Below are 17,118 nucleotides of genomic sequence, written 5' to 3' on the forward strand. Positions count from 1 at the left end.
TGTTATTTTATTTTTAATTCAAAATTATTCAATTATATAATAATATATATCAAATACGTATTTATTTATATACTTAAAATATACACACATAATTTTATTAATAAAATAATGATTGCTTGGGCAAATTATAAACAGTGTTTGTACTTTATTTTGTGGAAACTTTATTTTGTATTGTTGGTAACTAATTGTTTTATTTTAAATAAATCAATTTTAGTTGAACATGTGCATTGCTCATATTTGCTTATCTTTTTTTGCTGGACAAAAATTCTAAGAAACTTTATATAAACTTTGACATATTAATTCTTGTATGTCGTAATTGATTATATCATAGATTTATATATCTTTTCTTATTTCTTATTTTTATTGTTCACATCTTCAATTATATTCTGCTAATTAATCGTGGGCAGTAGGCTGTAGTTTGTTCACTAGGTTGAGAAACAATAAACCCTTATTGGATGAATGCTTTATATATTCGGAGTAGGGTACATTTCAAGAGTTAATTGTCATTAATAATTATTTTAATAAATGAAAGAGGATCCTGGTACCTGCAGTAGAACAAATTATTTCTCACTTTCACGACCAAGAAAATTGTAATCGTTGACATCCATTTATATCTCACATCATTTCAATTTTATATGTATAGTTTGCTCTAAATTAAATTACGTACAATTTCATGCAAAGCCCAGAAAATCCATTACTTAGATATCAAGACTTAAATAAGTAAATATATATAGTACTGATAGAGATTAATCTTGACATAGAATTAGCTAGATAATGAAATCGGATCTTTTCATAAAGAAAATAAAATCCATTTATTTAATCATCATCATCAAGCTAGAAGTAATTATACATATTTCTACTTAACTTTGTATCCATGTTTTTTAGCATATCTGACGAAATTTTCAAATTCCTCAGGGTTTATGACTCCATCGTTGTTGACATCAACGTTGTAAAGTGCACAACTGGCTCGCCCCCAGGCCCACCATGCTCCCAATTCTTTGAAGGCGCCTATTAGCTCGTGCTTACTTAGAACACCATCATGATTCACATCATGCTTCTTGAAAGCTTCCTTTAATGTTTGATCTTCTTCAGTGTTGACCGACACAGGAAGCGACATTGGCCTAAAGCTAGAGCTTCACGAAATCAAGATATACAGATTCAACACTGCTTCTTTGCTTTGATGATTGATCTTCCTACCTATATATATACTTGCACTTATTATGGGTTTAATATAAAATTCCTTTTCCACCTAGGTTATTCCCAATACTAGTTGTTGTAGTCCAATTTTCTATCTTTAAAGAATCTTCTCAAGAAATGGCCAATCAACAAAAGCGATAACTCGTGTTTCAACGATAAATATCATTCGATCAAAAAATTTATTTAGCTAGTTGGCACCCACTCCATGTCATCTACTCATCATAAAAAATAGTAACTATTTGTTTAATTAGTAACTGATTAAGAAGTTATTGTTTGAATTTGAATATCGAATTTATAACCAATATGATTGTTTCATCCTATATTTCATGGCAAAGAACCGCAGATTTAATAACTTTCTTAAAGATATCTCTCCAATTTCTAATCTCTTTTAGAACATTTTTTTTTTTTTTGTAATCTTTGTATTCACTCAACTAGAACATCTCTTATAGTTATTAATATCATTATCGATTATGTAGACTCTTGAGTAACATGTCAAATTATTTTTAAAAAGCCATTTGATGTCCTCCTCTCTCTGCGCATTTAACTCTTATCATTGTAGTGGATATCACAATCCATTACTGAATTTGTATCATAGTTATTGTAATTGAACTTGCGCAACGCTCCGAATTGCCTACATAAGTTGATAACATATAATCTCATTAGCACTAGTTATTTACAACAATTATACGATAATCTCATAAATTGAAGCCCATACCCAATCTAGGTACTTTGATAAAAAGATAAAATAATATTCAATCACATAATAACATATCATCTGAATACCAAAATTAGAGTGATGACATTTGTGTTTTCTTATTTCAATGATATTTAATATCAGTGAGGATACATTATTATCACTGGCAGTGGCTTCCATGTAAAAAAAAAAAAACAAAACTAATATTTCTCCATTTTCGAAATTATAAGTGCGGTTGTTCTACTTGTCTTATATAACTAGAATTCGAATCCATCCATGGACATCAAAATTATAACCAAATGATTCTGCATTTCGAAATTATTAGTGCAGCAGTTCTACTTGGCTTTATGCCTTATGCAACTAGAAATAGAATCTATCAACATTAAAAACCAAGAAGATATGTTCGAATAAGAATCTTACGATTGTTGGAGGTCCATTTATCTTTCTTTTGGTCACCATTCATAGAGGAATATATAAGCCAATAAAAAATCTATAAGAATCTCAGGAAGTTTTAGCTTAGTGACAATGATAAGATGTGACTTAATTTATCAAGTAGAATATATACAACTTTCTTATTAAAAATAATAAAATACTTCCAAAACAAGAGAAGATACATAATTATAATATAATTTTGAATTGTCAAAGTAACTTTATTCTTGTATCACATCTTTTTATGAAATGATAAATATCAAAGGTTCGAGTTTATCATTAAAATAAATATTTTATATAATACAAAATAAACAATACAATAATATAAAATTTATGTGAGAAACCAAAATAGGAAAAAACTAGGGCCACTGAAGGAGAAAAATTATTATAAAACATGAGAACATTACAAGGTGAAGAAATGACTATTTTTCTCTTTATTTGTGCTCTAAGCTAAACTCGTATGTGATATACTCTTAACCTTTTTTTGTACTTCTAATTTTCATATACTTTAGTATAATTTTTATAGGCAAATCATAATCATAAAAAACTTAACACTTGTCTTTTGCATCTTATATGACTAACTCTCTATAGTTGCACCAACTCATAAACACTTACTCTAGGTTACAGTATCACAACAGGTTACTATTGCGTAATCACAAGTTGACACAATATGTGGTTAATCTATTACACTAATCATTTGGTAAATAAAACATACTTTAATAAGAGGGAAGATTCAAATGGTATGATACCTATAATATGCCAGTTTTGATCATCAAACTCCATTATTGTCTCTTGTATGTGGGATGTTTTATTCATTCATGTGAAAGATTGTTAGAAAAATAAATCAATTTCATTAAATTTTTGGGGATTACAAAATAAAAGTGAAAAGATGTTGAATGTTTTGGAATTAAAAGGTGAAATTCAATTCAATATTCAATGTCTCCTCTGTTCGGAATACTTAAAAAAAAAAAGGTTTCTCCCCTTATTTTTCACACAACAGATTTTAAGTTTTCTTTTCTCCATTTTTAGTTTCTTATTATGTTTTAGGTCTTTTATAAGTTAATTTTTAGTAAGGTTCAGACTTGATTCATTATCAGAATAAAAGAGTAGTGTCTCTCTCACTAGTCCTCCGTCATTGCATTTTAGAAAACATATTTTTCAAATCAATGTGCACTTAAATTAAAGAGATGAATCTATTTTTAAGAAAACTATATATTACATTAATCTCGGTTTTCAACCTAGGTTTTTAAAAAATTTTTATTGTCAGTTCTTGTTTGTCTTATTCAGATTTCCTATACTCTTAATGTTGAATACATATTTATTTAATTTACATATTTTATATATATATATATATATATATATGTATATATATTGTCAACATTTTCTATTCTATCCAAAGTATTTGTAATAGTTACCAATAATTAATCAAAATTTAACTAAACACATCGCCTTTTTCTTTCAGAGATAAAAAAAGAAAGAGAGTAATGAATATATATAATATATAAATCCTTTTCCACGTATGTTTTTCCCAATTATAGTTATTGTAAACTCTAGTTGTTGTACCCTAGTAAACTAGCCACCCGCAAAACATCTCGTCGAAAATAGACAAATCAACAAAACGTTCAGCAAATTGACACCACTCCACGTCACTGCCTATCATAAAAAATAATAATTTTTTGCCTAATTGAATTTTAAATTTGTAATCAATATTTATTGACAAGACCCTCGAATCTTTCTTGAAGGTGTTTTTCCACTTTTCAATCCTTTTTGAAATATTCTTTTAAAATCTTTGTATTTACTTAGCGAAAATATCATTTCATAACTATTAAAATCATAATTATAAATGTAGAATCTTAAGTAACATGTTAAACCATTTTAAAAAGCTATGTGTCTTACTCTATCTGTTTATACTAAACTCTTATTATAATAATGGATATCAAAGTCCATTATTGAATTTGTATTGTTGTTATTGCTAACAAACTTGTACAAGGCTTTGAATTGCCTACATGAATTGATGAGGCATGATCTCATCAACACTAATTATTTATAATAATTTTGTAATAATATCATAAATTGATGTTTATATCCAAACTTGATACTCAGATGAAATAATAAAATAATATATAATTACATAATAAAATATTATTTAAATATCTAAATTACATTGGTGGCAATTATATTTTTTCATTTTAACGATATTAAATATTAGTGTGGATATATTATTATCACATGCTAGAATTCGACATCAAAAAAAGAATTAAATGATTCCCCATTTTGAAATTATAAGTGCAACTGTTTCACATGTCTTACATAATTAAATTCAAATCCATATCCATGGACAAAAAAAATATTATAACTTGATGATTCTCCGTTTGGAAATTGTAAGTGCTACAATTCCACTTGGTATTATGCCTTAAGTAACTAGAATTAGAATCCATCAACATCAAATAAAGAACAAAATGATTCTCCATTTGAAAATTGCAAGTGCAACATCTCCACATGGTGTTATGCTTTATATCCCTATTTAAAATTCTTTGGATATAAAGACGTTTAGAGATTAATTAAGCTTAGTTATTTTTTTAAGTCTAATTTATTTAATCTAATTCAAATAGGACTTGTCATGGTTCTTGATAAATTTAAAATTAAAATAGGATTTTTATTCATTTGTTGTGTTGCCTGTATTGGGATATTTTATAATGTCTTACAAACACGATATTTGGTGTTTTTATCGCTATAATTGTTTGTTTTACTTCACCAAATCAAGCAGAGAAATGAGATTGATTTTCCTCTTATTGTAATACGTTATATTGGTAATGATCATTTTCAAGACTAAGACGATTTGTTTGAATAAGAATCTCACAAATGTTGGAGGTCTAATTATCTTTCTTTTGGTCACCACTTATAGAGGAATATTAAGGCCAACCAAAAATCTGTAAGATTCTGAAGAAGTTTTAATTTAGTGGCATGACATGACATTTAATTTATCTGGTATATTAAAAATAAAAAAATTCTTTTAAAAGGAGATTAGATACACATAGTTATAATGTGATGAGGGGGTTTATTTTTAATTAGCTCTATAGATTCTTGTTTTACAACATGTGTGATAAAGATCAAATATTCGAGTTTACCTAATTTAATTAAATGTTTAACAAAATACAAAATACACAATACAATAATACAAAATTTACATAAAAAAACTCAAATAGGAAAAAAACTAAGGACCATGGGCAGGAGGAAAATTGCACTAAAACAGAAGAAGATTACAAGGTGAATAAATGACCATTTTTCTCTCTATTTGTGCTCTAAGTTTAACTCTTTTTTGTACTCCTAACTCACACACACTTTATTATAACTTTTATATGCAAATCTTTGTCATAAAATAACTTGACACATGTCTTGTACGTCTTATATAACTAATTCTCTATAGTTGCATCAACTCTTATTTGCTTGCATGTCAGTTTTCCATAACAGATTATCAATACGTAACCACAGGTAGACACAATATATTATTAGTTAGTTATACTAATCAAGTAATAAAGTATACATACTTTTTCAAGAGGGAATGTTCAAATGGCAATACCTATATCAATAATATGCAGATATTGACCGTCAAACTCCATTAGTATGTCTTGTATATGAGATATTACATTCTTTCAAGTGGAGGATTGTTAAAAAAATAAATGAATTTTATTAAATTTTTGAGGGTTAAGTAAAAGTGAAAAGATATTGAATGTTATGGAATTAAAAGGTAAAAATGCTTAGACTTACAATAAAATTCAATTTAATATTCAATGTCTCGTCCTTTTGGAATACTAGAAAATAAGGGTTCCTCCTCTTATTTTTCACATAATACTAGAATTTAAACTCACTTTTCTGTATTTTTAGTTTTTCTTTTAGTTTTAGGTCTTCTGTAAGATATCTTTTTGTGGGTTCAAACTTGGTTCATTGTCAAAATAAAATAGTAGTGTCTCTCTTACTATTCATCCGTCGTTGTATATTGGAAAACAAACCTTGTTCAGTCTTTGTGTACTTGAATGAAAAAGGCAAATCTATTTTAAGAATACTACATGTTACAACAATCTCGATATTCAACCTAAGTTTTTAAATTTTTTCATTACCAAGTTTTATTTGTCATATTGAAGGTTTTCATAATCTCAATCTTGAAGTTGATACATTTAGTTTTGAATACTAACATAAATTTTTTTGTGAACATATACTATTCTGTCCGAAATTTTCATAATAAACATTGCTAATTGATTGAAGTCGGAATTCAACTAAACACAACACCTTTTTCTTTTATGGATCAAAGAAAGAAAGAGAGGGATCAATATATATGATCATGATAAAACCAGATAAAGAAACCAAATATACATTAAAGAGATTAATAAAATTACAATAATACTATGTACATATATTTTTTAAGTACGAAATTGGGCACACAAGAAAAAAGAGATGGCACCACCTACTAGAATCATATTCTAAAGGCCCCAGAGGACCAGATTCCTGGTGGGTGACAATCTTAATAATATCTTAATTTGTACATGGAAATTCAGTTTCTTCATTTCAAAAAAATTTAGAAGGAATAAAGAACATTATGTGACAAGCCTTATGCCACCCTGCATATATAGGATTATACACTTATTACTCTTTAACTTATCTACATACAAAAACGCAAGTTTTAACCCGGGATCCTCTGCATATGACTGCTGATGGGAGTGAAGAACAAATAATTGATATCTATGACCAAAAGGAGAACCTATATATATCTACGCGTATATAAAACTATAATTGTATTGGCAAATTATGAACTTTGTGTTTGTATTTGGTTTTAATTTATACATATTTTTCACATAGATATTTGCGCGTACATTACTGATTTTTGTGCAAACATCTTGATCTTGAAAATCCATTTTGTATTTGAGGTAATTAACTGTTTTATTTTGAATTAATCAATTTTTGGTCGAACATGTAACTGCTGAAATTTGCCCACTTTGGGTATTCAAAATCGTCTCTTTCAACTGGCCAAAACGGGGTTTGAATATTTCCTTTCTCTTTGGTTATAAAATCACAGAGCATATTTACTCAGGTCCTTCATATATTTGTAGCTCATTTTCATAAATTAGATCTGGTATACAACCTTCTAATGGATTCTTGAAGGGAATTCAAGACCAATTGCTGATGAGATTTTAGCTCATCATTGAAAAAGCGGGGTGGGACTCTCGAAGTATTTTAAATCTAAGAACATCTGAACAATTAGAAGTTTGAGAATAGATTTTGTAAACAAGAAGAGCTTGCTTTATCAGATTTGTTATTGAAAGCTGAATATATGTTTTAATGATTTTATTTGAGCTAGATTTGGTTTCATAGATATATGGTTTGAAGAACATAAATCTATGTTTTTAGGGAATTTGAACACTCCCTGTAAAGTAGAACTACTGTAAATTCTTTAAGACTTTGCAAGATTTTGTCCTATTCTATTTATTAAAAGATAAAATTCTAACAAACTGTCTATAAACGTTGACATACCTGATTTCTGTTTGTTACAGTTAATTTGGTTAGAAATTTAATTGTCTTCTTTATTTTCTATTTTTATTGTTCACATCTTCATCATTATTCTGCTAATTAACCGTGGGCAGTAGGCCTATAGTTTGTTCTAAATTAAATTACATACAGTCTCATACAAAGTTTAGAAAACTCACTACTTAGATATCAAAATTTAAATAAGTAAATATGCATAATATTGGTCGAGATTAATCTTGACATGGAATTAGTTAGATAATGCAATCGGATCTTTTTATAAAGAAAATACAATCCGTTTATTTGATTATCATCATCATCAAGACACAATTATACATATTTCTATTTAACTGTGTACCGTTCTTTCATAGCATATTGGACGAGTTTATCAAATTCCTCGGGGTTGATGACTCCATCGTTGTTGGCATCGACGTGGTGAAGTGCACGATCGGTTCGCCACCTGGGCCACCATGCTCCCAAATCCTTGAAGGCCGTTTTTAGCTCTTCCCTACTCAGAACACCATCATTATTCACATCATGCTTCTTGAACTCTTTCTTTAATTTCTCTCTTAGGTCCGGATCAGGTGTATCCCCAGATCCTGGAAAACACATCGGCATCGGCTTTACCAAATTAAAAAAATACAGATACAACGCTGCTTCTTTGCTTTGATGATTGATCTTCCTACCCCTATATATATACTTAACGCTTATTATGGATTTAATATATAAATCCTTTTCCACGTATGTTTTTCCCAACTACAGTTGTTGTAAACACTAGTTGTTGTACTCTAGTAAACTAGTTACCTGCAAAGCATCTCCTCGAAAAGTGACAAATCAACAAAACGTTCAACCAATTGACACCCACTCCATGTCACGGCCATCATAAAAAATAATAGCTTTTTGTCTAATTAGTCTCGATTATTAATGTAATTATTTAAAAAGTTATTGTTTAAATTTACATTTTGAATTTGTAACCAATATTTAATGGCAAACTCGAATCTTTCTCGAAGGTGTCTCTCCACTTTCCAATCCCTTTTGGAACTTTTTTTGTAATCTTTGTATTCACTCAATTGGAACATCATCTCATAATTATTAAAATCATCATCATAGACGTAGAATTCAAAGTCACATGTTGAACCACTTTAAAAAACCATGTGTCTTACTCTCTCTCTTTACATTAAACTCCTGTCATGACAGTGGATATCAGAGTTTATTACTAAATTTGCATTGTCGTTATCGCAACCAAACTTGTACAAGAGTCTAAATTGCCTACATAAATTGATGAGGCATGATCTCATTAACATTAATTATTTATAGTAATTTTGTAAATATTGATGCCTACACCCAAATTGGGTACTCAGATAAAATAATAAAATAATATATAATTATATAATAACACATCATCTAGGTGTCTAAATTGGATTGGTGGCAGTTGCGTCTTTTTATTTCAATGATATTAAATATCAGTGGAGACATATTATTATCACAGGCCAGAATTCGACATCAAAAAAAGAACTAAATGATCCTTCATTTCGAAATTATAAGTACAACAATTCCACATACCTTATATAACTAGAATTCAAATCCAAATCCGCGGACATAAAAAATATCATAACTTGATGATTCTCCATTTCGAAATTGTAAGTGTGACAACTAGAATTAGAATCCATCGACATCAAATAAAGAACAAAATGATTCTCCATTTGGAAATTGCAAGTGCAACATCTCCACATGATGTTATGCTTTATATCCCTCTTTGGATATGAAGACAGTTAGAGATTAATTAAGCTTAGTTATTTTATTAAGTCTAATTTATTTAATCTAATTCAAATAGGAATTGTCATACTTCTTGATAAGTTTAAAATTAAAATAGAATTTTTTTTTATTTGTTGTGTTGTTTGTATTGGGATATTTTATAATGTCTTACAAAGACGATATTTGGTGTTTTTATCGCTATAATTGTTTGTTTTACTTCGCCAAATCAGACAGAGAAATGAGATTGATTTTTCTCTTATTATAGTAAGTCATATTGGTAATAATCATTTCCAAGAGCAAGATGATTTGTTTGAATAAGAATCTCACAAATGTTGGAGGTCTATTTATCTTTCTTTTGGTTACCATTCATAGAGGAATATTAAGGCTAACAAAAAATCTATGAGATTCTGAGAAAGTTTTAATTTAGCGGCATGAGGTGACATTTAATTTATCTGGTTTATTAAAAATAAAAAAATACTTTTAAAAGGAGACTGGATACACATAGTTATAATATGATGAGGGGGTTTATTTTTAATTGGCCATGTAGATTCTTGTTTTACGACATGTGTGATAAAGATCAAATATTCAAGTTTATCTAATTAAATTAAATGTTTAACAGAATATAAAATACGCAATACAATAATACAAAATTTAGATAAAAAACTCAAATAAGAAAAAAAAAAAACTAGGGACCATGGGCAGGAGAAAATTTGCACTAAAACGGAAGAAGATTACAAGGTGAATAAATGACTATTTTTCTCTCTATTTGCACTCTAAGTTTAACTTTTTTGTGACACACTCTTAACTTTTGTTGGCACTCCTAACTCACACATACTTTAGTATAACTTATATACGCAAATCTTTGTCATAAAAAACTTGACACATGTCTTGTGTATCTTATATAACTAATTCTCTATAGTTGGACCAACTCTTACTTGCTTGCATGTCATTTTACCACAACAGATTATCATTACGTAACCAGAGATAGACAGAACATATTATTAGTTAGTTATACTAATCAGGTAGTAAAGTAAACATACTTTTACAAGAGGGAATGTTCAAATGGCAATACCTATATCTATAATATGCAGGTATTGACAGTCAAACTCCATTAGTATGTCTCGTATACGAGATATTACATTCTTTCAAGTAGAGGATTGTTAAAAAAATAAATGAATTTTATTAAATTTTTTAGAGTTAAGTAAAAGTGAAAAGATATTGAATATTATGGAATTAAAAGGTAAAACTGTTTAGACTTACAAAAAAATTCAATTTAATATTCATTGTCTCGTCCATTTTGAATACTAGAAAATTGGGGTTCCTCCTCTTATTTTTCACATAATACTAGAATTTACACTCACTTTTCTCCTCTTTTAGTTTCTCTCTTAGTTTTAGGTCTTCTATAAGATATCTTTTTGTGAGTTCAGCTTGGTTTATTGTCAAAATAAAAGAGTAGTGTCTCTCTTGCTATTCCTCCGTTGTTGTATATTGGAAAACAAACCTTATTCAATCTTTGTGTACTTGAATGAAAAAGGTGAATCTATTTTAAGAATACTATGTGCTACAACAATCTTGATATTCAACCTAAGTTTTTAAAATTTTTCATTACCAAGTTTTATTTGTCATATTGAAGGTTTTCATAATCTCAATCTTGAAGTTGATACATTTAGTTTTGAATACTAACATAAATTTTTTTGTGAACATATACTATTCTGTCCAAAATTTTCATAATAGACACTGCTAATTAATTGAAGTTGGAATTCAACTAAACACAACGCCTTTTTCTTTTATGGATCAAAGAAAGAAAGAGAGGGATCAATATATATGATCATGATAAAACCAGATAAAGAAACCAAATGTACATTAAAGAGATTAATAAAATTACAATAATACTATGTACATATATTTTTTAAGTATGAAATTGGGCACACAAGAAAAAAGAGATGGCACCACCTACTAGAATCATATTCTAAAGGCCCCAGAGGACCAGATTCCTGGTGGGTGACAATCTTAATAGTATCTTAATTTGTACATGGAAATTCAATTTCTTCATTTCAAAAAAATTTAGAAGGAATAAAGAACATTATGTGACAAGCCTTTTGCCACCCTGCTCATATATGATTATACACGTATGGCTCTTTAAATTATCTGCATATAAAAATACAAGTTTGAACCCGGATCATCTGCATATGACTGCTAATAGGATTGAAGAACAAGTAATTGATATCTATGACCAAAAGGAGAAGCTATATATCTCTACGTGTATATAAAACTATACTTGTATTAGCAAATTATAAACTTTGTGTTTGTATTTGATTTTAATGCATACATATTTTTCACATAGATATATTTGTGTGCATTACTTATTTTTATGTAAACATCTTTATGTTGAAACTTCATTTTGTATTTGTGGCAATTAATTAATTGTTTTATTTTGAATTAATCAATTTTTAGTCGAACTTGTAACTGCTCAAATTTGCCCACTTTGGGTATTTAAAATAGTCTCTTTCAACTGGCAAAGATGAGTTGAATTTTCCTTTCTCTTTGGTTATAAAATCATAGAGCATATTTACTCAGGTCCTTCATATATTTGTAGCTCGTTTTCATATATCAGATTTGGGATACACACCTCTAATGGGTTCTTGAAAGGAGTTCAAGACCAACCGTTAAAGAGATTTTAGCTCATCAATGACGTAGAGCTTGAAAAGGCTGGGTGGGACTCTCGGATTATTTTAAATCTAAGAAATACTGAGCAATTAAAAGTTTGAGAATTGATTTTGTAATCCAAAAGTGTTTGCTTTATTTGTTTAGTTTCAGATTTGTTATTGATAGTTGAATAGAAATTTAATTATCCTTTTATTTTCTATTTTTGTTATTCACATCTTCATTATTCTGGTAATTAATCGTGGGCAGTAGGCCTATAGTTTGTTGGCTCTAGTATTTACTTGTGTTCTCTAGCTTAACAAATGATAAACCCTTGTTCACTAGCTACGTTTCCAAAGTTAATTGTCATTAATAATTATCTTAATTAAAGAGGATCCTTGTACCTGCAGCTGAACAAATTATTTCTCACTTTCACGATCAAGATTGTGATCATTGGCTTGTGTTTATAAAGAAAATATGTATAGTACTGATCAAGATTAATTTTAACAAAGAATAAACTACATAATAGAACCAGATCATTTTATAAAAAAATAAAATCCGTTTATTTGATCATCACCATCACGACATAGTTAAATAAACTTTTACTTAACTTTATACCCTTTTTCTACAGCATATTTGACGAGAACATCCAAATTCGTCGGGGTTGATGACTCCATTTTTGTTGGCATCGGCGCGGTGAAGTGCACGTTTGGTGGCCCACCAGGAACATTGTAATCCCAATTGCTTGAAGGCCCTTCTTAGCTCTTCCCTATGCAGCACAACATGAAAAACAATAATTTCTTATCTAATTAGTCTTGATTATTAATATAACCGTTTAGAAAGTTATTGTTTAAATTTGAATTTCAAATTTGTTACCAATATCACTGTTCTGTTCTATATTCAGTGGCAAAAACCCTTGAACCGATCAGTTTTCTTGAATGTATCTCTCCACTGTCCAATCCATTTTGGAACATTTTTGTAATCTTTGCATTCACTTAGTTAGAGCATCCTCTCATAGATATTAATATCATAATCGTGAATATAAATTCTTGATGACAAATCACTTTAAAATACCATTATGTGTCTCTCTCTCTCTCTCTCTCTCTCTCTCTCTCTCTCTCTTTGCACTTAACTTCTATCATCGTTGTGGGTATCAGAGTCTATTGCTAGATTTATATTGTCATCATCGTAATCAAATTAGCATAGGAATCTAAATTATCTAAATAAATTAATGATGAATAATCTCATTAGCACTGGTTATTTGCAGTAATTATGTAGCAATTTATCAGATAAAAAATTAAAATAATATCTAATCATAAAATGATATATTATCTTAATAAACTAATTGGGTTGGTGGCACTTTTGTCTTTTTGTTTCAATGATAGTTAATGTAAGTGAAGATATATTATTATCACTGGCTAGAATTCCACGTAAAAAAGAACTAAATGATTCCCCATTTCCAAATTGTAAGTGCACTGTTCCACATGCCTTATATAACTAGAATTCGAATCCATATCCATGGACATAAAAAATATTATAACAAATTGATTCTCCATTTTAAAAATTGTAAGTGCAACAGTTCCACTTACTGTTGTGTCTTATGTAACTAGAATTAGAATCCATTGACATAAAAAAAAAAGAGAGAACTAAATGATTCTCCACTTCGAAAACATCTCCACATGGTGTTATGTTTTATATCTCTATTTAAAATTCTCTAGATGTAAAGACGGTTAGAGATTAATTAAGCTTAGTTAATTTATTTAATCTAATTAAAATAGGACTTGTCATAGTTTTTGACAAGTTTAGAATTAAATTAGGGTGTTAGGATATTTTATTTGTTGTGTTGCTTGTATTAGGATGTTTTATATTGTCTTGCAAAGATGATATTTGGTGTTTTTATGGCAATAATTCTTTGTTTTACTTTACCAAAACCAGGCAGAGAAAATGAGATTGATTTCCCTCTTATTGCGACAAGTCATTTTGGTAATTATCATTTCTAAGACTAAGAAGATTTGTTTGAATAAGAATCTCACGAATGTTGAATGCCCATTTATCTTTCTTTTGGTCATCATTTATAAAGGAATATCAGGAGAAAATATAAATCTAAGAGATTTTGAGGAAGTTTAAGCTTAATGGCAATGACAAAACGTGATAATTAATTTATTAAATATATTAAAAATAATAAAATATTTTTAAAAAGAGATAGGATATATAGTTATAGTATAATAAAGGGTTTATTTTGAATTGTTAAAGCAATAACTTTGAGTATAAAAATGTATACACACTTTAATAGGTCATCACATGATTGAATGAGTTTAAATTAAATATAAAGTAACACTTAATCATATGTAATATATATAAATGTATACACATTTATATTTCAAGGTGAATACGTATAATATTGCTCTTATCAAAGTAGCTATATAGATTCTTGTTTTACAAAATATGTGACAAAGATCAAATATTCGAGTTTACCCAATTAAAATAAATGTTTAACTAAATACAAAATAAGATATACAATAATACAAGATTTTCGTAGAAAACTCAAATGGGAAAAAACTAAAGGTTATGGGCAAGAGAAAAATTGCACTAAAACGAGAGAAAATTACATGATGAAATGAGTATTTTTTTCTCTATTTGTGCTCTAAGTTTATCTCACTTTTTTATGACACACTTTAGTATAACCTTTATATACAAATTCTGATCATAAAAGACTTGACACATGTTTTGTCCGTCTTATATGACTAACTCTCTATAGTTGCACTAATTGTTACTTACTCATAGGTTATATTATCACAATAGATTATCATTATGTAACCTCAAATCAACCCAATATATTATAAATCAGTTAGTAAAGTAAATATACTTTTACAAAAAGAAATGTTCAAATGGTAATATCTACCTATAATATGTAGATTTTGATCATCAAACTTCATCAGTACGTCATGTATGTGGGATGTTATATTCATTTAGAAAATTAAATAAATAAATTTTAATTACTAAAATTTTGGGGTTTAAGAAGTAAAAGTGAAAAGATGTTTAATGTTATGAAATTCAAAACTAAAATTAGACTTATGGGTAAAATTTAATTTAATATTCAATATCTTGTCGTTTTAAAATACTATTAAAATTCTATTAAAATGGGGTTTTTCTCTCATTTTATACCAACTAAAATCTAAATTTTTTTTTTTTCAGTTTCTCTCTTAATTTTAAGTGTTTTATAGATTATCTTATGATAAGATTAAAATTTATTAAATTTATCATAATAAAAAAGTTGCGTCTCTTTTTACCATTCCTTCGTCGTTGTATTCTAAAAAACAATGTTCAAATCCTTTTTTGAGTAAACTGTGTGTTGCACCAATATCAATACTCAATCTAAGTTTTTAAAAATTTTCATTTCCAGTTTTTGTTTGTCATCATAATAAAGGTTTTCATACTCTCAATCATGAAGTTGATATATTTAATTTTGAATGCATTTATATTTTGATTATATTATTACTAAAATCAATTTTTTGTCAACATTTGCTACATATTCTATCCAAAGTATTCATAATAGTCACTGACGATTCATCGGAATTCAACTAAACACCACGCCCTTTTCTTTCATGGATCAGAGAAAGAAAGACAGGAATCAATATATATGGTCATGATAAAACCAGATAGAGAAACAAAAAGTGCATTCAAAGGATTTCTCTACATATTTATGGAACTGCCAAGTGCATCGATCTTTAAACGAGAAGTACAAATAAAGACCACTCAGTTCCAATCTTCTAATAGAGCAACTTACATATTATTATTATTATTAAAAATCATTAATTAACCTCTAATTGATGGCATAATTAAGTTTTACAACATACTTCACAAGGTGGTCAAATTCCTCCTCATTTATGTAACCATCCTATTTTCATCTGCATGACAAAGCGCTCGCCACGTCCGCCAAGCTGGGAAACTTGAGCCAAGGCTGGTGAAGGCCTGATTAAGCTCTTGTTTGCTTAGACGGCGATCTCCGTCTATGTCAAAGCGCCTAAACAAACCTTTCAACTGTTCTTCAGTAAAGGTAACTTCTGCAGTCCCCTTGCACTTACCAGCCACTTCCCTCGAGTGGAACATAACTGAATTAGTTTGTGTAAATTATGATGCTAACTAGCTATATATATATGCATACATACATATATGTATATGCTAACATTTTATAGATATTGCGTATCTTCGATCTTTTATGCCTTTCTTTCGGCTATATATTCAAAAAATTATTCTTCTTCATGGTCGCTGGGAAATCATACGAGTTTATTTATTTATTTGGATGGATGCAGTCTAAAGCAAAAGAGATGGAATCCTTATCATAATTGTTTGAGTCTTCATGAAGCTGATGAAAGTGGCTCCTCAGATTTATAATGGACAAGGGGGAACATATATTGTATGGTGAGATTTTGATAGATCCTGCAGTCCAGTGGAATAAGTGTATGCTCTCTTAGAGTAAATCTAAGGACAAACATATCATGTGTAACCACCATGATTTTTTTAGATTCGAAGCCAAAGATAAGGAGAATACCGCATCATATTTTCCAGAAGACCAAACGAATCGTGCTCAACTTTTTGGATCAAAGAGTCTGCTTGTTTGTGGTTTGTGCAAGAGTCATGATATCATATATATTCATTATTATTGGCTCAACTTGTGGGTATTTATTTATACTAATTTCTTTACAGGTTATTTCTATATTGGAGAAACTTCATCCATGTATAATTATCATCTGTTGGTTCTCCCTAAGGTCTTTGAAGACGAAAACCAAGTACAAGAATCAATGGCTCATATAATGTGAAATATTATATTTCACCGTCTGTCAATACGGCCATGTGTGGGTAAGAATTATCTTATATATCCT

At 28.7% G+C, this 17,118-nt stretch overlaps 1 protein-coding gene across 1 annotated transcript; it reads right to left on the reverse strand.

Annotated features, from left to right (window-relative positions):
* Window positions 1-856: 856 nt before the first annotated feature.
* LOC123229623 (calmodulin-like protein 2) lies at window positions 857-8,455 on the reverse strand. The gene is made up of 2 exons (XM_044655545.1): window positions 8,196-8,455; window positions 857-1,133 (listed from the first exon to the last, which is right to left on the reverse strand). Exons 1-2 carry the CDS (start codon window positions 8,453-8,455, stop codon window positions 857-859), a joined length of 537 nt encoding a protein of 178 aa, XP_044511480.1.
* Window positions 8,456-17,118: the final 8,663 nt, after the last annotated feature.

Source organism: Mangifera indica, chromosome 11, assembly GCF_011075055.1.
Source record: "Mangifera indica cultivar Alphonso chromosome 11, CATAS_Mindica_2.1, whole genome shotgun sequence".
NCBI classification, from domain to species: Eukaryota; Viridiplantae; Streptophyta; class Magnoliopsida; order Sapindales; family Anacardiaceae; genus Mangifera; species Mangifera indica.